This window comes from Ovis aries, chromosome 19, assembly GCF_016772045.2.
Source record: "Ovis aries strain OAR_USU_Benz2616 breed Rambouillet chromosome 19, ARS-UI_Ramb_v3.0, whole genome shotgun sequence".
NCBI lineage: Eukaryota > Metazoa > Chordata > Mammalia > Artiodactyla > Bovidae > Ovis > Ovis aries.
The window spans coordinates 46,410,103-46,431,362 of NC_056072.1; the positions used below are offsets into that span (position 1 = coordinate 46,410,103).

At 44.7% G+C, this 21,260-nt stretch overlaps 1 protein-coding gene across 3 annotated transcripts in view; it reads right to left on the bottom strand.

Moving 5' to 3' along the window:
• CACNA2D3 (calcium voltage-gated channel auxiliary subunit alpha2delta 3) overlaps positions 1–21,260 on the bottom strand; it is an 879,694-nt gene that overhangs the window by 368,653 nt on the left and 489,781 nt on the right. For all 3 annotated transcript variants that reach the window (XM_060402372.1, XM_060402371.1, XM_042236061.1), the window contains exon 11: positions 13,877–13,990. In XM_060402372.1, the coding sequence (XP_060258355.1) occupies positions 13,877–13,990 (114 nt within the window). The remainder of the gene's footprint in view (positions 1–13,876; positions 13,991–21,260) is intronic.

A 21,260-nucleotide genomic window follows, 5' to 3' on the forward strand; every position in this document is an offset into this window, starting at 1 on the left:
AGCTATTTTATAAACTAGAAGCTTAGAGAGTTCCACCTCTTTCTCCTGATGTCAGGGGGCCAAATGTTCATTCCTAGGTCAAGATTACTTTCACTGGATTTTTTTTTTGAAGGGCTAGTTCCCCTTTAAAGTCTACTTTTTAGTTGTTGTTTTTAATGAGAAGAGTGCATAACAGGCTATTTCCAAGTCAGAGGAAGGAAAAAGATCAGTACTTTCAGGAAAGTTGAGACAATTATTCTGTGGGAGGAAAAACACATTTCAGTATCTCTTTGGCTCATATAGACATCCTTCCGTTTAAAGTATAAACCGGAAAAGTCTCCTTCAAAATTCTAAACCCATCACTTCTTGTCTCTGTCCCATTGAGGCACAGAAACAAATCATGTGAAAGCAAAATTAAAATGATCCAAATCTTAAAAGCCATGAGTTCTGAGGATCAGATTCACAGAACCAAGGATTGAGAGTGCCAAAAATTCAGGCTCTGACCCAAAGAGCTCCAAATCCCTGCTCCTAACCAGGTTAACCCTCTTCAAATCAGAAGGCACCTTTCCAGGGCTGGATGTGGTCCCAGGAGGCTGCAAAGCCATGTAGCTATTCTTCCCTGTACATCTCTGGTTCTGCTGACATTCCAGTGCGATTTCCACTTAGGCCTCTTGGCTTTCTAATAGGCACATCAGGCAGCAGACTTCCTGCTAGATAGTTAACATGCAGTTTATATAAGTCTCCCTTATCAGCCACCATCATTAGCTGTTCTGTTTTGTAGATGAGAATCTCCAAGGAGTGAAGAAGACAGGACCAAATCTTTTAATGTGAAGACCTTGGGAGGGAGCAGAAAGGTTCCTACAGAGGCTCTGAGCCAAGAGAAGGTTCTAAAGTGCAGGGCTGTAGTGATGGGACATATTCACTAAATCCTATAAATCTCCTCCCATTGTACTTTTTATAGAAATGATTAAGGTAGTCGGACAGACTTCCCTGGTGGCTCGGTGGTAAACAATCCGACTGCCAATGCAGGAGACACGGGTTCAGTCCCTGGGTTGGGAAGGTGCCCTGGAGAAGGAAATGGCAACCCAATGCAGTATTCTTCCCTGGGAAATCCCATGGACAGAGGAATCTGGTGGGCTACCGTCCACATGATTGCAAAGAGTTGGACATGACTTAGTGACTAAAACAATAGTCGGAAGGATAACAGGTCAATGACCAAAATCATTTGGCATTAGGAGTCTCAGGTTTTATCCCCAGATGTTTGAAGGGGTAATGCAAAGGTCAGCCAATGGAGAATATTGGATTTCAAAGAATCCACTGGAAGAAGGAGTTTCATTTCTGAGGCATAAAGGTGATTTCTCTGTATCAATAGCTAAAAATGCAAAGGGCTCCTCTGGGATAAAGACCTATCAACATAAAGCAAGCAAAAAGTACCAAGGGGTGCAAGGCTCAGGCTCAGGTTTGGGATTGAGAATTCTTCCTGGTGGGTTGTTGGGATCAAGTTCTGCTTCTGATGGATGGAACAATTCCCACAGTTACTTCATTTCCTTGTGATGTTTACCTAATATAATACAAGATGAAAAACCTATCACTGAAAGGAAAGCCGTAACTAAGGCTGCTGGAGTTTAGGGCCATGGGTAACTTTAAATCAAGTAGTCAGGGTGGCTCTCATTGAAAAGGTATGCCTAGGCAAGGACATCATGAAAGTGAGGAGTGAGACAATGTGGAAATCTGGGGGCAGACTGCCCCAGGCTAAGGGCACAGGATCCGCTGACATCCGAAGGCTGGGAGCAGCGGGCTGTGTGAAGGAACAGAGTGGAGCCGAGGTCACAATGAATGGGCACCCACCAAACGAGGCCCTGAGGGACTCTAATGGCAGTTGGGCTTAAACTTAGCTAAGAGTGGGGAGCAAGCAGACATCTGAAGCTTCACTGGCACAATCGACCTCCAGTTTCCAGTGTCTGGCTGCTGTGTAGACAATAGGCTCTGGAATGCCTACTTTCAGTGAAACCAATCTACCTGAGGATTAAGAAGAAATGTCGTGTGACTGTAATTTATATGCATGTATGAGAGCAACAGGTGGAGAAGCGTGCTGGCCACCATGCCGCATCGCCCCTAATCCCAGCACACTAGAGCATCTCTTCTTGATGTTGCCAAGCGCCCTCCCTGGCTCAGCCTATAAAGGAAATGAAGGAAAGGGGGTAACAGCTCACAGGTGAGCTGATGAACAGGCAAGATGGGCTCAACCTGGCCCATCAACCTGGCCAAAGCTTCCCCAGGACCCAAGTATCTCGTAGCCAGTGTGTCCTCCTCAGAGGCCTGGTCCCAGCCTTCTGAGTCCTCTCTTCCGAGTTTCTAAGTTTTAATAATGACCTTCTCTTCCGCTTCCCACTCTTCTCCTCTCCCACCAGCCAAAGAGGAGTAGTGACTTCCATGATACCCTAAACTGTTTGCCCTTTCTGCTTACTAATTCTTAATGTTAAATGCTCTTTGCTAAAATAACTGGTGGATTTCTATTCCTGATTGGACCCTGCCTGATCCACTGGGCACACAAATCAGGTAAGCGGCATTTCTCAGTGGGCCCAGCTTCTCAGAGCAGAGGCGGATCTATGAGCCACCTATCAGAATGCCAGTCCTAGACCTGGGCCTATGAGAACAGAACCAAGGAAACATTCTTAAAGCTCCCCCAACCACTCAACCCTCAGTTTTCAAAATGCCAGTCCTAGAGCTGGGCCTACAGAGAATGGAACCAAGGAAACATTTTTAAAGCTCCCCCAACCACTCAACCCTCAGTTTTCAAGTACAGGTGTGAACAATTTGATGTAGATGATGATCAAGATCCCCAGCTTCAGAGTGGTGGGCTCTGGGACCAGTGACTTAACCCCTCTGAGCCTGAGATCCCTCACCTATGACATGAGGATGGTAATAAAGTGTGTCTACCCAAGGACTGATGCTAAAGCTGAAACTTTTGGCCACCTCATGTGAAGAGTTGACTCATTGGAAAAGACTCTGATACTGGGAGGGACTGGGGGCAGGAGGAGAAGGGGACGACAGAGGATGAGATGGCTGGATGGCATCACCGACTCGATGGATATGAGTTTGAGTGAACTCCGGGAGATGGTGATGGACAGGGAGGCCTGGCGTGCTGTGATTCATGGGATCGCAGAGAGTCGGACACGACTGAGTGACTGAACTGACTGACTTACTGACCCATAGGGCAGAGCTAAAAATTAAATGACAAAACCAACTGAAGTGTTTGCATTCAGCATGGGGAGCAGAGATGGACTCCCTGAAGAGTAGCTACAGGACAGCCATTTTCAGGAGGGTGTGAGGGTTACTTGGGAATGTGCACTGACCGCCCACCTGCCTTCTGAAGACAGTAGGGTCTGGGCGGAGGCCAAGGACCCCACCAGAGCCCACAGAGAGAAACAGCACTGGTAGCAGCAGGGGAGGTGCCCACACAGCCGTTCTGAGTCCCTGACAAGAAATGCTTTTGCAATGGCTGGCAGCAGGCATGCATCACTAGACTTCGTTCCTAACCTGTCTCATCATGTTCTTGCAGGAGTCACAGGATGTCTAGTACCAGCAGAAGTAATTAAAAATAAACTGGGAGACAGTGAACCATTACGACTCTCCCTGCAGCAGTGAGGAGGGCCTGCATGAGCTCTCACCATGGTGACTAGAAATGTCTTTCCCTGTCATACCACTGACTGACCATGAGAAATGAATGGTCCTGCTATTTTTCCAAGACAGCCGTAGGATTGATCACCCTTGAGAAAATACAGCAACGACACAAACTCACCTAAAACGTACAGGCCAAATGTGACTTTAGTCAGGGAGGGAGGGAGGGAATGGAGAAATGTAACCACCCAACTAAGACCTGAAGTGAAGAAGCAGTAAGAAACAGGAGCAGCTGGGAACTTTCATAGGAATTTTAAAAAGCCGACTGCCTTCACGGACATCCACTCACATTATTTATGGTGAAGAGAGCCAGTACCCAAGCTGCATGCCCAGCCCATGTCCATGCCTCATAGACTGACTCCCGTATAGTAGCCAGAGGAAGCTTCTGAGGACAACCAGAGCAGATCTCTCCTCTGCTCAGGAGCCTGCAATGACTCCCCACTAGCCATGCAGAGCAATCCCAACTCCTACTGTGCCAATCGCAGGCTAGAGGAGCTGGCCCTGACTTGTCCTACCAGTACCGCGCCACCTATGACACAGCCCCAGCCCACCAGGCTCTAGCCAGCTGCTCTTTACCCAGCTCCTCACACACACGCACAACTTCTCCTCATCAGGGCCTTTGAAACTACTGTTCCTCTACCCTTTCCCACCCAGCTCCTTTCCCTACATGCACTCTACTTAAAGAGGGCTCCCTTGGCCACCCCATTACTCTTGTCTCTAGCCCTTGTTTGTCTCTTCAGAATATGTCTAATTACTGGTCTTCTCACTTTTTATCTGTAATCTGTTATTTGCTCTCTGAAATCTCCTTGGAGCTATCATGTCAGCCCCATACTCTGGGCTCTGGTCCAATGGCCTGGGACACAGAAGGTCTTCAATAAAAATGAACTGCTGCCTTCCTCTGGAGAAGGCAATGGCACCCCACTCCAGTACTCTTGCCTGGAAAATCCCATGGGCGGAGGAGCCCGGTGGGCTGCGGTCCATGGGGTCACTAAGAGTTGGACACGACTGAGCAATTTCACTTTCACTTTTCACTTTCATGCATTGGAGAAGGAAATGGCAACCCACTCCAGTGTTCTTGCCTGGAGAATCCCAGGGACGGGGGAGCCTCATAGGCTGCCGTCTATGGGGTCGCACAGAGTCAGACACAACTGAAGCGACTTAGCAGCAGCAGCAGCAGCAGCCCTCCTCAAATATGGCTACTCTCTGTTACTTCCCCTTCGAACAGCCCTTTGCCACCCTAAGCCCCCACCTTAAGCTGGTTCTATAGGATAAGGAATGACAGAGCCAGAATGTAGGTGGGGTGGGAGGAGACTGTTGAGACTCCTCCTCTAAGAGCAGTGGGATTTAACTCTCTTCCCAGTTGCCTGCGGTTTCAGAAAAACCCCTGCTCCTCTAAATGGACTCAAAGGAAAGCAAAAACAGATGGGAGGGGCTTTGTAAAATCATTTAAAAGTCAAAGGGAACAAAGCAGTTTAGGAAAAAAGAAAGAACAAAACCTTCCTTCCAAATCACTTAAGATTATTTCAGGGCTGGCATTCTTAAAGGGATAAGCCCTCACTCTTCACTCAGCTCAGGAATTCTGTTCTCCAGACTGGCATCTGCCCCCCCATCCCCCACCCCACAAAGAGGAGAGAGGGATTCCTGAGCTTTCCAAAACCACCCCAGAGGTACTGAGGCAGCTAAATCCTTCAGCTCCTCCAAGGCCACTAGGACCCATCTGGTTGAGGTATTAGCTCCCAAATTATGCCAAGGGAGGGAGGTCTGGGGCAAAACTCCCAAGAGTTCCAGGTGACAGACATGAGCTCAAAGAATATGGATTTCCGACAGTTTTCAAAAGTTTTCCAAAGCCAGGTCCCCAAATCATTTCATGATCAAGGGTCTCCCTTCACCAAAAGCTGCTTGTACCAATACCTCCTTGTAGGCCCATCAGGCATCCTCAAAGGACCTGGAGTCCTGGCTGTCTCTCAAGGGGCCTCATAGCTACCACCCCCACTTTTGTTCTGGTGAAAAATAAAACACATGACACTCATAACTGAAGTAGCATTCACATTTGAGGTCGCCCTGTGCTTTCAGAAGAAGACAATCATTTAGGTAGTATACCCAGAGAGCCTCTTCTGAGGCTGCACAGCTGGCCCTGCACTTACTTTCTGCCTGGGGCCCCAGTGGGCTCTGAGATCCCCAAAGCTCTGACACTGCAGATTCTCCCACACTTGGGGACGGGAAGGCCAAGGAGACAAACCCATTGCCCTGATGACAGAGTCCTCAGTGTGGACAATTCTTTCTCTGACAAGAGGACATTCAGTTGTACTTTTGCCTTCCAGTTCTGTGCATCCTGATTAAGGACTCAGCCTGAGTGTTCAACTGCTGGGTTGTCATTTCAGCTCCATCAGATTGGTTATGGAATCCTGAATCAATTATGGAGCCTCTTGCCGCCTCAGTTTCCCCCAGTTTTGAAAACAGGATAGTAACAGAACCTACCTTATGGGGTTTCTGTGAGAATTAAGTGCACAAGAAGTATTCAGAGAGCATTCAATAAGAATTCATTTTGTTTTACATATTTAAGTACAGGAAACTGGGTTAAAACATTCTTGTACTGATGGAGACCTGGGAAGTAATCTGAGCAACCTTGTTTCTCATCACAGACTCACATGAAAGACAGTTGGCATGGTGACACCCAACACGTACAGAAGGGTCTGCACTGCACACCAGGGCAGGGTTTCACAGTTCACCTACAGCAGAAGTGAGTTAAGACATGTCTGTAGGTGACAGTGGCAGCCAAATCTTTCTCCCTGAAGAATAACACAGAGCAAAATAAGAGGTGTGAAGTCAGAGTGGGTGCATTCTGACCCCACAGTGTCAAGGATTCCATGAATTCCATTTCATTTGGATTCAGGGCGTCTCTACTTTCCTGGGTCTTGGTAAAAGGGGAATCTGATTCTCTCTAGGGTGTCTCCTTTGTTGCTTCAGGGAGCCAAAAGACTGACACTCTGCCATGTACCATGTCACAACCAAAATGGGGTGGGAGGGGCAGGTACATGTCACATTTATGAAGATCTGACATTCTGGGCACTGGGTGCAGTCCCAGGCTGTGCACTCACCTTTGGCTCTCCTTCTGAACCACCAGATCACGCTGTACTGTGCCCCAGCCCTGGGCAGCACTGAAGGGAGAGGTCAGGAGCAAGGAAGGACAGAAACAGCTCATGACAGAAAAGAAAGGGCCACGTCACATTTGGGGGAGAGAGGCCTACAGCACAGAGAGAAGTTCTTGCCATCAACTCTCCTGTCTCCTTTCCTCCCTCGAAATCTTTGACGGTAGTACTTGCATCTGAAGTTCTGTGTCACTATAGGAGGTTTTCTGAGAGACTGTATTTCTGCCTGCAATGTGGGAGACCTGGGTTCGATCCCTGGGTCGGGAAGATCCCCTGGAGAAGGAAATGGCAACCCACTCCAGTATTCTTGCCTGGAGAATCCCATGGACGGAGGAGCTTGATGGGCTACAGTCCACGGGTCACAAAGAGTCGGACACGACTGAGCGACTTCACTTTCACTTTCTCCTATCACATGGTTCATCTATTTATTTGAGTAGAATAAAAGCAATAGAAAGGCAGGAGAACTCACTATTATCATCTTCTGTTGAATTCAGCCAATGCATATATTTCTAAAGGCATTGCAATGACTCTCAACCATATACTCGATGGTCTAAATTTCCTCAAAGGTTCCTTCAGGTCAAGGGTTGGAAAACATATTCTTAAAAGGCCAGATAATGAACATTTCAGACTTTAGAGGTCAGATGGTCTCTGCCACAGCTATTCAACTTTTCAGCAACAGATGATGTGTAATCAAATGGGTATAACTCTTACAACAATACTTTGCTTACAGATAATAAAATGTTAATGTCATATAATTTTTACAAATCATGAAATATTCTTCTCCTTTAGTTATTTTTTTCCCATTTAAAAATGCGAAAATCATTCCTAACTCAAGAACCTCCCAAAGCAGGCAGTTGGCCACAGTTTGCCAACCTCTTTTTCAAATCACTAACTTACCATTTTCTTACCTGTCACTCTGTCTTATGCATCATGGGAGGTAATGACTAATAATTCCATGACCTTTTTCTTTTTTTAAAGTTCATTTGGAAGAGCAGCTACATAGATGGCAGGCATAGCCATTTTTCTAATTTAAATGTAGAAATGTAGGCAGCTTTATTTCTTGAGCAGATCCTGGAATGAGTCCCTTTCATACTGAAGAGTTCATATTTTATTCCAAGTGTGTAAAGCTGCCATTCAGCCACTAACCAATGGATATTATCTAAAAGTAAATGGCATCCAATAAATGGATAAATAGTTCCTCATTTCTGCTTCCAGAAATAACCCACTGGCAAGGGACACATTGCATAGGCGATCATGATGTTGCCTTCATAGACTTAAAGCTAAATCACCATTAATGCCTTCCTTCTTCCAATTTATCCTACAATGTTTTACTAAGCAGTTGCCTTGCACAGACCCTGGTTAGGAAACATTCAGTTCAGTTCAGTCGCTCAGTCGTGTCCGACTCTTTGTGACTCCATGAATTGCAGCACGCCAGGCCTCCCTGTCCATCACCAACTCTCGAAGTTCACCCAAACTCATGTGCATTGAGTCAGTGATGCCATCCAGCCATCTCATCCTCTGTCATCCCCTTCTTTTCCTGCCCCCAATCCCTCCCAGCATCAGAGTCTTTTCCAATGAGTCAACTCTTCACATGAGGTGGCCAAAGTATTGGAGTTTCAGCTTCAGCATCAGTTCTTCCAATGAACACCCAGCACTGGTCTCCTTTAGGATGGACTGGTTGGATCTCCTTGCAGTCCAAGGGACTCTCAAGAGTCTTCTTCAGCACCACAGTTCAAAAGCACCAATTCTTCGGTGCTCAGCTTTCTTCACAGTCCAACTCTCACATCCACACATGACCACTGGAAAAACCATAGCCTTGACTAGATGGACCTTTGTTGGCAAAGTAATGTCTCTGCTTTTGAATATGCTATCTAGGTTGAGCATTAAAACAGGACAAACACAAGTGCATCCCACTTCCTTTTGCTTTTCTTTCTTGGAATCTGACTGCCATACGGTAAGCAAGTCCAGGCTACGGTACTGAAGAAAGAAGACTCACAGGGTCTCCTGGAGGATCAGACATAGTGTGGAGAGAAAGCCCTTGGAGAAGAGAACCAAGGCAGCCCCACCACACTCACAAATGAACACAACTTCCTCAGTGACCCCACCTGACACCATGGGGAGCAGAACCACCACCTAGTTAACCCACAAAATTGAAAGGAATGATAGATTGCTATTTTAAACCATTAAGTTTGGGGATGTTTCATAGTATTGCTACCATGAAATGATTTTCTTTCCTTTCTCCCTTCACCTTGCTTCTTCAAATAGCTTTCTATTGCTGCATAATAAGTGAGACTCATGCAGTGGCTTAAAACAGCAAACATTGGTAATATTACAGTTTCTGTGGGTCTGAAGTCTGCAGATGGCTTAGCTGAATCTTCTGTTCATCATTTCACAAGGCTGCAATCCAGGTATTCATCTGGAGGCTCCAATGGGGGAGCATCTGCCTCCAAACTCAGCCAGACTGTTGACAGGATTTATTTCCTTGTGACTAACACTGAGGGCCCAGGTTTTTGCTGGCTGTTGGCTGGAGGTAGACTGCCCCCAGTTCTTTATTACACAGAATCTCCAAACAGCTGTTTACTTCATCAAATCAGCAAGGAGAGTCTCCTGCCCTTAGGAAGTATCCAGTCTCTCTCTTAGGGGTTTTCAATAAAGTTAGGCCCACCCCTGACAATATTCCTCTTAATTAGCTATAAATCAGCTGGCTTGAGACCTTGATTATATCTGCAAGATTCTCTAACGTTTACCATATTCTGTTGTTTAGAAACAAGTCACAGGTCCCACCCACACTCTAGGTGAGGCGCTCAGACAGGGCATAAACACCAATGGGCAGGAATCATGAGACTACTCTAGGGACTCAATGCCACACTTCTCAGCAGGGACAGAATAGAGCACGGTGATGGGACTGGTCAGAGATCCAGAACCTCTCCTCAAGGACTTATCAAACCAACGAAGGTGAAAAGCCAGGCCCAGAGGTGATTACAGTGTTGGATTTGAAGCTATACACACCCCTTGTATGGTTCTGAGGGAGTGTGACATGTAAAACTCAGGTAAAGACAAGACGGCATCTGGCTAGAGAAGAGAAGGGAAAGTTTATGGCGGGCCTAAGAGAAAGAAATAAACACCTAGAGGCTGGGTAATCTAGACCATGCTTGTGTTAATCCAGAGCAGTGGTCCAGAATTCTATACCTATGGGTACGTGAAGCAAAGTGAAGTGGGCTGGAAGGAAATAATGGAGCATGATGAAGACCAGGGCCAAAAGAACCAGATGTTTGCCATCTAAGGGGGCAGCCATCCTTCAATCCCAGTCAGTTTCTGCCATATGAGAATGTTGACTCCAAAGTGCCATGTGTATATCTTTGTGAAACTAAAACTTTAATATTATTAATATTACTATTCTGTCTCCAATTTTAAAATGATAATCAGTAACTGACAATTTTTTAAACAAAGTATGAGCCAAGAAACACATACCTGTGCACTGGATTTGACTGAGGGAATAGACGCTTGTGGCTGGATGAATCACAAGCTTTAACAAAGATTGCCAGGAGAAATAGCAACAAATTCAGATATACAGATGATACCACTATAATGGCAAAAAGTGAAGAGGAACTAAAGAGCCTCTTGATGAGGGTGAAAGAGGAGAGTGAAAAAGCTGGCTTAAAACTTAACATTCAAAAAACTAAGATCATGGCATCCAGTCCCATAACTTCATGGCAAATAAAGGGGCAAAAGTGAAAGCAGTAAATAGATTTTCTTTTCTTAGACTCTAAAGTTACTGAAGTGGTGACTGTAGCCATGAAATTAAAAGACGCCTGCTCCTTGGAAGGAGAGCTATGACAAATCTAGACTATATTAAAAAGCAGAGACATCACTTTGCCAACAAAGGTCTGGAGAGTCAACTTCCAGTAGTCATGTATAGATGTGAGAGTTGGACCATAAAGAAAGCTGAGCACTGGAGAAATGGTGCTTCTGAATTATGGTGCTGGATGGAGAAGACTCTCTGAGAGCCCCATGGACTGCAAGGAGACTGAACCAGTCAATCTTCAAGGGAATCAACCCTGAGTATTCATTGGAAGGACTGAGGCTGAAACTCCAATACATCGGTCACCTTTGCAAAGAGCTGACTCATTGGAAAAGACCATGATGCTGGGAAAGATTGAAGGCAGGAGGAGAAGGCGGCGGCAGGGGATGAGATGGCTGGATAACACCACTGACTCAATGGACATGAATTTGAGCAAACTCTGGGAAAAAGCAAGAAAGGTCTGAGGACCCTGGCATGCTGCAGTCCATGGGGTCACAGAGTTGGACACAACTTACTAACTAAAGAACAACAAAAGGTAAACATAGGGAAGCAAAAGTGGCAGAGCCCACTGAGTAACCAAACCCTATTCCTTGGGCTACTTCTACAGCACTAGTTCCCCAGCGCGGTTTGCCCACCAGTACCATTCACATCACCTGCAAACTTGTTTGAAATAGATGTTCTTAGGCCCCACCAGCCCAACTGAATCAGAATCTCTGGAGCTGGGGGTGAGCAATCTGTGTTGGAACAAGCCCTCCAGATGATTCTTATTCTCATCAAAGTTTAAGAATCACTATGTTATAGGAATCAGGTTATAGGAATCAGGCCTTAAGATCATTTTACTCCCTCCTGAACCATTTCCTGTTTCTATAATTTTGAAGATAGCAAACAACAGCACAACACAACCCTCTACTAAATACCTAACGTTCAGAACGATAGAAGATGACCGCTTAGACATGCTGCAGCATCTCACTTTAACCCAGTGCTAACGCACATTGCCTTTTATACAAGTTAATTACCTGCACCTCCACAGAGAAGTCATCAAGAAGATGAATGCATATGCATATGAATGTCATGGAATGCTCCAGAATGGAGCAGGAGGAGAGGGATCTTGCTACTCATTTCTAATCATAGATTAGAAAGGCCCTCTTGCTACAGAAAGTAAGTCTGCCTCTGCGTGATAACACTTCATAAGTAGATCAAACTGCTTCATGGAAGGCTGAAATTTGCAGGACCCTGGTTCTAATTAATCCGAGAAAGCATCTGGCCTGAAGTTAACACTGTTTCTTTGAAAAGATATGTTGAAATTCCTATTTTGTCTGAAGAGTTACAATTTTGCAGCCTCCATCCTATGGCTCTCCCAGCAAGTAAGGACAGGGTGTTTAAATTTCAATATTCCTGGGCTACAGCTACCCATCACTTATCACCAAGCAAGAGGGATTCATGTGATTCAGCATATAAATCTCACATGTTAATACATTTGCTGTTAATGGAGCTGCTTATTAAAAGGCCCATTTACTTCATTCTTTTATTTAAGATGGTCCCAAATAATGTAAACTACCCTTCAACATGGTGTGAGATGTCATGGCACCTGAGAACACCGTATTTGATGACAACACATCCGCAGCCTTACCTTTTACCAGCGCTGCCCCCAGGCTCCTCAGTCACTCAGCCCCTTAGGGCTGTGCATTACGAGGTAGAGGCCACGTGCTCGGCAACGTTATGCGCTGTGGGGGTGCAAGTGTAAACCACTTGCCCCCTCCTCTGGATCATGTACACTTATCAGGAATTAACTCTGTCCTCTACCTTTCCCTGGAAATCATCACCTGAAGTATCTCACTTAAAATCACTTTTCCAACAGTGAACTTCCATCTTATTCAACTACTGAACTCTAAAGTCAATGTTTATTGTGAGAGCTGCATTCAGCCATACTTATTCCTGGATATCCCTCAGGCAGGTGCCAGGCCAGAGGCCCACCTACTCTCAGCAAGCCCAGAACAGCTAGTCTTCCCTCCAGCTTCAGAAGTAATGGCTGTCTCTAAGGCTGAGCAACAAGGGAAGGAGATGTTATCCATTTGGGGAGCACATTCTACAAAACATATGCATCTTAAAGCACCAGTTGTGCTCGGTGAAGTGAGACGATTATGTTACCAAAGACATGGGAGGACCAAGAGTGACTAAAAGAACAAGGAATGGCAGCTCGCAGCGCCTCAAGCACGCGTGCTTTCTGGATACAGTTGAGTGCACAGTTGTCATTTGTCTTCTGTTTCTTTCTGCCATGCGTGTGGTTAGCTCAGTTCCCAGAAATTAAACATACGAAGTTGAAGAAGCGAAACAGACTTGGTCTAAACAGTCTCATGCCCCTACAGAGTAGACAGTCAGAGTAATGCCACTGACACGAAGGACAGGAAAGGGCCTTTGTGATACCTGCAGGCTAGAGCCCTCTCTGATGAACCTCTATTTCTTGCTCAGACCTCACCATGTAGTTGAGACAGTGATCACCAGCTACCAATCTGCTGACTGGTGTCTACTTGAGGTACTTAATAAAAACATGGAATCCTGGGCCACATCCTCAGGAATTCTGATTCTGTAAGTGTGCAACAGGATCCATAATTTAAAAGCTCTCCATAGGGAATTCAAACTGGCTAACAGCTTGAAGAACCTCTGGGTTAAGGCACTCAAAAGACACCAAAAACATTGATATCTGTCACTGACACCCTAACATATGGGTTTATCAAATAAATAAATGTTAACTTGGAAATAAAAAAGAATTTGAATAGAGAAGAGACAAGCTTCGACAAGAGTAAGGAACGGCACTGGGGGATGAAGAGGAGATTCTGGATGGCAATGAGGGTACAGGAAGGAACTACAGGGACGTGGAAACAGAGGAGTCGGCCACAGGGCCACATGGTTGCCTTCCCCCTTCTAGAGGTGCTGGGTTCACCATGCAGCTCTGGCTCCAAGGCAAACATAAACGAAGAGAAGCACTCTCCATTATGGACAAAGCACACCTCATAGTGAGTCTTTTCACTGAACATATTGAACACTTCTACATGGGTTTCTTCTTGCTACCAAAAAAAGTTTCATTTTGAAAACAAGGGAAGCCATAGTATTCAGTTTTGGTCAACCAGAAAACACAAGGCTGAGAAACCATAGGTCATGAGATGAAGTCCACACGGGGTACTTATCCATGGACAAGCTGGAGGTAATAATGCAATAAAGATCCTCCACAGATGATGGCACCATGATGACATCAACATCAACTTACCTTTCGATCCGGCCAATTGTACTTGGCAAAGATAGTATCATAGGTGTCCACTGCCCCATCAGTGATGAGCATAATGGCCTGGCTGCAGATGCTTCCTTGTCCAGTGTGGTTGAACTGTGGAAAGAAATAAGCACAAACTGAAAAACACCTCAGAGGGCTATGTGTACCCACGAGACTTTGGAATCATGAGATCTTAGGTTCAGGAAGCCTCTTAAAATGAGAGTTCATTCTGCACCACCAGAAAGAACCTACAGGATAAGCCTCTGCCCACTTAGGGATCTCCATATTCACTCTGAGAAACTGAAACTAAACACAGACCACAAAAGAGATTTCTTAAAAATACACACAAGGTAGGCGTGAGATTCTAGGATAGTTAACCTCTCCTACCTTCAAACATGGATAGTGCTCCAGAATATAAGCCCAAAGGAGTTGGCAGAGCAACCTTTTAGAAACACAATTATGGGTAACAGAATATGTGATGAGTAACATCTCTTTCAAAATCTAAATGAATTTAGTTTGAATGAGTCTAATGGATACAGATTGTATGTAATAAAATCAAGGAGGTTTTGTACACATGGAGAATAAAGTCAGGAGCATGCCAATTCAGAATATACTGTAAGCACTCTTTTTAGGGTTTGTTTTAAACATGATTTGTTAGCATGTAACATTATATATTCAGAGAAGGCAATGGCACCCCACTCCAGTACTCTTGCCTGGAAAATCCCATGGAAGGAGCAGCCTGGTAGGCTGCAGTCCATGGGGTCGCTAAGAGTCGGACATGACTGAGCGACTTCACTTTGACTTTTCACTTTCATGCATTGGAGAAGGAAATGGCAATCCACTCCAGTGTTCTTGCCTGGAGAATCTCAGGGATGGCGGAGCCTGGTGGGCTGCCGTCTATGGGGTCACACAGAGTCGGACACGACTGAAGTGACTTAGCAACATTATATATTATGTATGTTAGTATGTACAGCTTGCTGAAATCCTAAGATTGTGCCCACTATGATACCAATTCTGTACTTCAACTTTCAGTTTTACAGAGAATTTCAAAAGTGCCCAGCCTTTGTGAGTGGTAGCTTGGCTAACGATATGACAGCTGTCAGAGATTCATGTCCTTCCCTTGAATCACGGGTGAAGGATCTCCTTAATGAATGCTACAAATTCAAAGCAGTGTCCTTTAAAAACCCTACAGTTACATACCAATGAGGAATACACAAAAAGATTTTAACCTTCAGTAGTGAAAACTCCCACCACTACAAACTGTGAAGTTGTTTTTTTTTTCATTTATTTAAAAATTATTGCTAAGTGCCCACACAGTGCTGAGGATGAAACACAGAATAATCTTTTCCCTCATGTATTTTATATTCTGTTTGATGAGATACCAAGGTAAAGGAGTAAATTATGTTTTATGTTTGATAATGACGATGCAAAGTTAAAAAAAAGGTAGGGGGATAGGAAATGCAGAGGGCTAACTTTAGAAAGTATAGTCTGGGAAGCCATTAATGAGGTGGTGACATTTGAATAATACCAGAAGGAGGTGAGCATCTGGGGCAAGGGCCTTTCAGAGAGGGCAAAGAGCATGTGCACAGGCATGAGTGACAATGTACAGGCATGTCCTACCTACTAACCATGACTTGGGGGAAGGCCACCCTTGGACTCTCTGCTGACTGATGAACCAGAGCTACCAGAGCACTCACACTGAAGCATAATGCCCAGTCTCCATGAACTTGGATTTCTAACGTGGAGTTTGAAGTTGCAGTGACTTTAGAGAAGACTGGATGAATGGATGGATGGATGGAACGAATGGCCTCATGGTTATATTAGGACAAAGGAAAACCAACTCAAAACACAGGTGGAATACTATAGTATAGCGGAAAATATTCAATCTTATTTCAGCACCACAAACTGGTACCTAACATAAATTCTCTTTTGAGAATATTTTTTCTAGGGACCAACTCAGTGGTCCAGTGGCTAAGACTCCACACACTCAGTGCATGGGGCCTGGGTTTGACCCCTGCTCAGAGAACTAGATCCCACATGCCATACCTAAAAGATCCCAGATGCTGCAACTAGGACCAGGTGCACTCAAACAAATTTTAAAATAAATGAGTAATAAATAAATACTTCAAAAGAATACCCTTTTCTTCATTTATAAGATGGGAACAACATGCTTATAAGGTTGTTACAGCACAGATTATATGCCCATTATATGCTGGGCTACAAGTATGAACTTACTTAATCTCTACTAGTCTCTGAGGTATGTACTATTATTATCCCCACTGGACCAGTGAGGAACACAGGCACAGAGATTAGCTAACTTGCCCAAAATCACACAAGCAACTATCTGCCATAGCTGAGATATGAACCCAGGCAGTCCACTCCAGAATCTATTCTCAGATTCAGTGCACTCGGCCTATGGCCTTCCAGTAATGAGATGGCACTCCTCAATCTGAGAGCCCCACAGTGCTCATTTCCTCCTCCTGTTCTTCCTTGTTCTAGTCTTTCTAGCATTCCAGGGTCACAGGGCAGACACCAAGGTCCCTAACCTGAGAGTGACTGCTCCTTAAATTCAGTGCCTTTAGAATGCGGCTCACTTTAGTCCTGACCCTGGCACTCACTCCTGCAACTCTGACTGGACAGTGTCCTTAAATTAATAAACACACAAGGCACATGATACAGTATCAATAGGTAAAAATACCCGAGAACTAAGGCCATTGGACCACAAAACTTCTCACATAACTTCTTTTCTACTGTCTTCACTGACAATAACTTACTATTCTAGAAAACTCTAGCTAAAGAAGGTGAAAATTGCAAATAACTTTAGTGCTTATTCCAGGAACTTCCTAAAAGACCTATCAACTCTTGAGCAGAAAGCATCAAAGGACAATTTATACCCTGGGACTCTTTGAACCTCTGACCTCAAAATCTTCCCTTGCTGCATCCACCAATCATAAACTATAATTTAGGATTTATACTCTGTCTTAATGAAGCGTTTTCCCTCTCTTCCACCCTGAGGACCCACTTAATAGTCTCAATAAATGACTTTGCCCTTTCCACTCTGAGATGCTACTAAGATTCTATCATCATAGCGCAACAAGAAAAAACAGTCTTGCAGCCTTGTCTTATCAACAGGTTGCTCTGGAGATTTTCTGGAGAGCCTGCAATTCAACACAACCTTCATGTCACTGGATAAACCCAGTAATGTGCACCGAATACAAGTGATCTATTCATTTGACCACAGAGGCTGCAGAAGGGAAAAAATCAGGACACCTCGAGACTGTTGTTCATGTAACTCATTTGAAAACACCCAGGAAAAACTCCCAAACAAAAGGCAAGAAAGAGAGGGAAATGAAGATATCTGAATACTGCACACTGGAAGAAGGGACTGCCCCGAGCTGTTTATTTACATCCATTACTTTCTTCCATGGCTGAGTCCCTGGTTTTCTTCTGCAGCAATCTGCAGTTGGGAGAATTTTGAAGAATGCAATTAAATTCAAATGCTTTGATGAGTAATATCTCTTCTCTTCATATTTGTCTAGAACTTTTTTTTTTATTGAATAGCGGGAGTGATGAAAGTGTTTTCCATAATAATAACAATGACAAGGGCCTGATGATGAACTACAATTAGCTCAGTGATTCATCAGTTAGCAGCAAAAATTTCAATGCATCCTGACATTTAGAGCATTTGGTTGTGATTAACAGTCTTTGAAATGTCACCGAATTTTATTTAATTGGCTAAGAAAAATTTTTTAAAGGTAATCACTGCAAAGATTGTATTCATCGCCAAAAAAGATAATTGCAGTTGTCACATGACAAGGTAGATGCTAACTACTGTAGCAAACCGGCTCTGTTTTCTTAAGAGAATCTAATGAATGCAGCAGAGATCAATAGCTAGAAGGGTCTTGGAAGTTTATTTGAATGCTCCTTTCAAAGCCATTTGTACAACAACTGCAAGCCTTTAAATCATCTGAGCAAACACTGAAACTGAAATGCAGGTAAATGCAAAACAGAATTAACTTCATTTAGTTATAGTAACTTCTGAACCATTCTAAGCCATAACCACAATTGGCATTTCAATTGTGTGTGTCTAAGAGAGAAAAAGTATGTGTATATGTGTTTGTGCGTTCAAGAAATAGCTTTTAATTTCATACTGGCTTGCAAAAGCAGACATAATACACAGGAAGAGAATTATATCACTAAAGGTCATATTGATGAAGTGGAAAATAGCTAAAGCTTCATTTTCATGGGAGATTAACCATCTCTGTGTTTTTCAAAGTGTTTGGCTATTTAAAAGCCCCATGGCAAGAAATGGGATGGAAATGTTTCTCTCTCTGGGATAAATGTGCACTCAATATGGTGCCAACTGTCAACAAATCTCAGGCAGGGACATTTTGAAACATTTCTGTTCCTTCCATTTCTTACTTTCTGGAATTTACACTCGACCCCTCAGACTTTCTGACTGGCCAGCCTTCAAAGGGCTTTTACCGATACAGGTAGATCAAGCAGGTATGTGGACGGTTTCCCTGGTTCAAAAATGCTTCTCTCACTGGGATTCAAGGGAAAAAGTCCACCATGTATTGATGATTTTCTGGTTCTTGGAGGTGTTGGAAATACTACACCCTCTTAAAGGATAAAAAAATATTATGCCTGAAGGTGTGCCTGGGGAGCTGTGAGTTCTACAAATTCTATCCTGAGGTTATAACATGACGCAGAGAGTTCCTGGGTCAATAATTTGAGTGTTGGTATAGACATATTTTAAAAGGTCTGTTCACTGCAGGACTGCTAAGGCCTCTAGTAGCAAATGAATTGTGAGTCTCCAAAAGGAGGACGGCATCCCACACCTTGACCACAACACCTATGTTGGAGCCTTGAAGCAGACGGCATCCCACTGGGCATTCCAAGGGATCACTGGCTTAGGAGAGCTTTAAAACAAATCTGGTAAGTGAAAGGTTTGGGGAGAGGAAAAAGTTCCAGGGCAAGGAAAAGAAGAGAGGGGATAAAGGGAAGCAGAGACTCCTGAGGATTTGGGCAGGGAGTAGGACCAAAGCATTAAGGGTAGGAGCTGCTTCTAGAAACCTCAGGCAGCCTGGCAAAAGTTGAGGCTGCCTAATGTCTCTGTGGTCACGGTGATGGCACTTCCCACCCAACCCAGCATGACTGAGAGGGAGCTGGGTGCCACTGCCTCATGCTGAAGCCTCAACCACTATCCAGCATGGCCGGCTTCATGACATGTGATGTACATAGCTATACACAGGCCCACACTTGGTTGAACACTCTGGTATCACTTTCTTAAAATTCTTATTAACTTTTGAACAAGCACCTGCATTGCCATTTTGCACTGGGCTTCACAAATTAAGTGACCAGTGTTGGGTCTATTCCCAGCCTCATTTTAAAGATGAGGAAAATAAAGGTAAAACCAAGCAGAATTTTTGCAAGGTCACACAGCAAGCTCTGAGTGGGTCAGGCTTCTCAACCCAACCTGCCTGACTCCAGAAGCCACAAACTCCAACACAAGAAGCATCTCTTAACTCTTTACTCCTTCACCACCTCTGTCAAATAGCAGGAAAACAGAAATCTGCAAGGTACACTTCCAAGCAAGGGACTCCCTCCCCCCATCTCAGAGTAGCCTCCCCCTGCACTAGACACCAGGTTTTTGAAATAAAGAAAGCCAGTTTTCCAAATGTGGCAAGTCCTTTCAATATCACCCTCTAGAAAAAGCCTGCTAAGCTGTGGAGATCAGCATCTCCAAGCCCTATGAAGGTGCCTATTCAGGGTTCAAAGTGTTAGTCACTCAGCTGTGTCTGACTGCAATCCCAGGGACTGTAGCCTGCCAGGCTCCTCTCTCCATGGAATTCTCCAGGAAAGAATACTGAAGTCAATAGCCATTCCTTTCTCTAAGGGATCTTCCCTAGCCAGGGAATGAACTCAGGTCTCCTGCACTGCAGGCAGATTCTTTACTATCTGAGCTATGTCAAAAGCTACCCAAGGTTCAAAGTAGAATTTAAAGATGTAGCTTGGTCCTTGGCTCTGATCAGTCATGTTTATTAATTATTAATACATTGTTAACAGGTATGTGCTGTCCCAAACTGAGTTGTCCATAAATGCTAATAATCTGGAGCCAAGTGAGTAGGAAGGGCCTCTGGTTTGCATAACGGAAGCTGAAATGACACCTTCCCTCCTTACTTCCTCTCCTCTGCACTGATGTACAATACTGACTCAGGACTGAGATGTAAACAGCCTTCTATGTGCCAGCAGATATTGTTGGTTAAAAAAAGAGTATAGAATTAGGACCTATCCTTGGCTTGAGAGCCACTGTAGCTTAGTGGTAGAAGCTCAAGTTATGGAGTCAGATATAACTGACCACCAAAACAAGCCACACAGCGCAGGCTGAATGCTCACCTGGAAGCGGATGGCTGGTGGCCTGCAGGGCTACCTGGAGGAGAAGCCTCTGAATGACCAGTTGCTCTCCCAGCTCTTTTGGAACTTCAACATCGCTGTCACCCCATTCAGGGCTTGCTTGCTCTCAGCTCCACCCCGTATTTTTTCCTGAAAATCACATTTCCCAGACTGGGCAACAGTTTTGACAAGTTTTGTCTTCAGGTGAATACTGAAGGACTCAAGGGACAGGCCAAGGTATTTCTAAGCCATTTCTCCTTTTCTCTCTGCTTTGGGGGCCTGGGCATTCTCCAGCAATGGCAGCATCGCCTCCAAAGCACTAGCTTCCACAGGACAGGCCCCTCCCTAGCACTGCAGCTCCTGCTGGGCAGTCCCCTCAGTGCTTTTGTTCTGCTCTGGTCAGCCATAGTGATGAGGCTCTGATGGCAGCCCTCCCTCCTGTGGTCCTTACTGACCCACAAGGGAGCTGCCTCCTGCTGGTGTTAATCCATGGATCAGTTCATTCTCTGTTTGATTTCTCAGCTTTTCCATCCCCTGTGCAACCAACTTCCTGAGTTCAACTCCTCCTGTTTGAAATACCTAGAGCAGCTTCTATTTTTCTGCTTCTTAACATCTAAATCACTACCTCCTTGGTCCAAAGCCACCATTGTATATCACTCAGATGATGGCCTTCCTGCTACTATCTTTGTTTATCAATGAGCGGCCAGTGGATGCTGTTGAAATCCAAGTTGGACTCTGTCATTCTCTGCTCAGACTCCGTGACTTTCCATCCCACACAGGAAGAGCCAAAGTCCTCACTGGGTCCACTGGGCTCCACATGATGCCGCTCTCTGCGACCTTACTTCCTAGCACGCTCTTTCTCTCCTGCTTGCTCTTGTCATGCTGGTCTCCTTGTTGTACCATAAATATGCCCTCCCTCAGGGCCTCTGCATTTGCTGTTCCTCTTGTTGAAAACTTGTTCCTCAAGATACCATTCAGGTCTGCACTC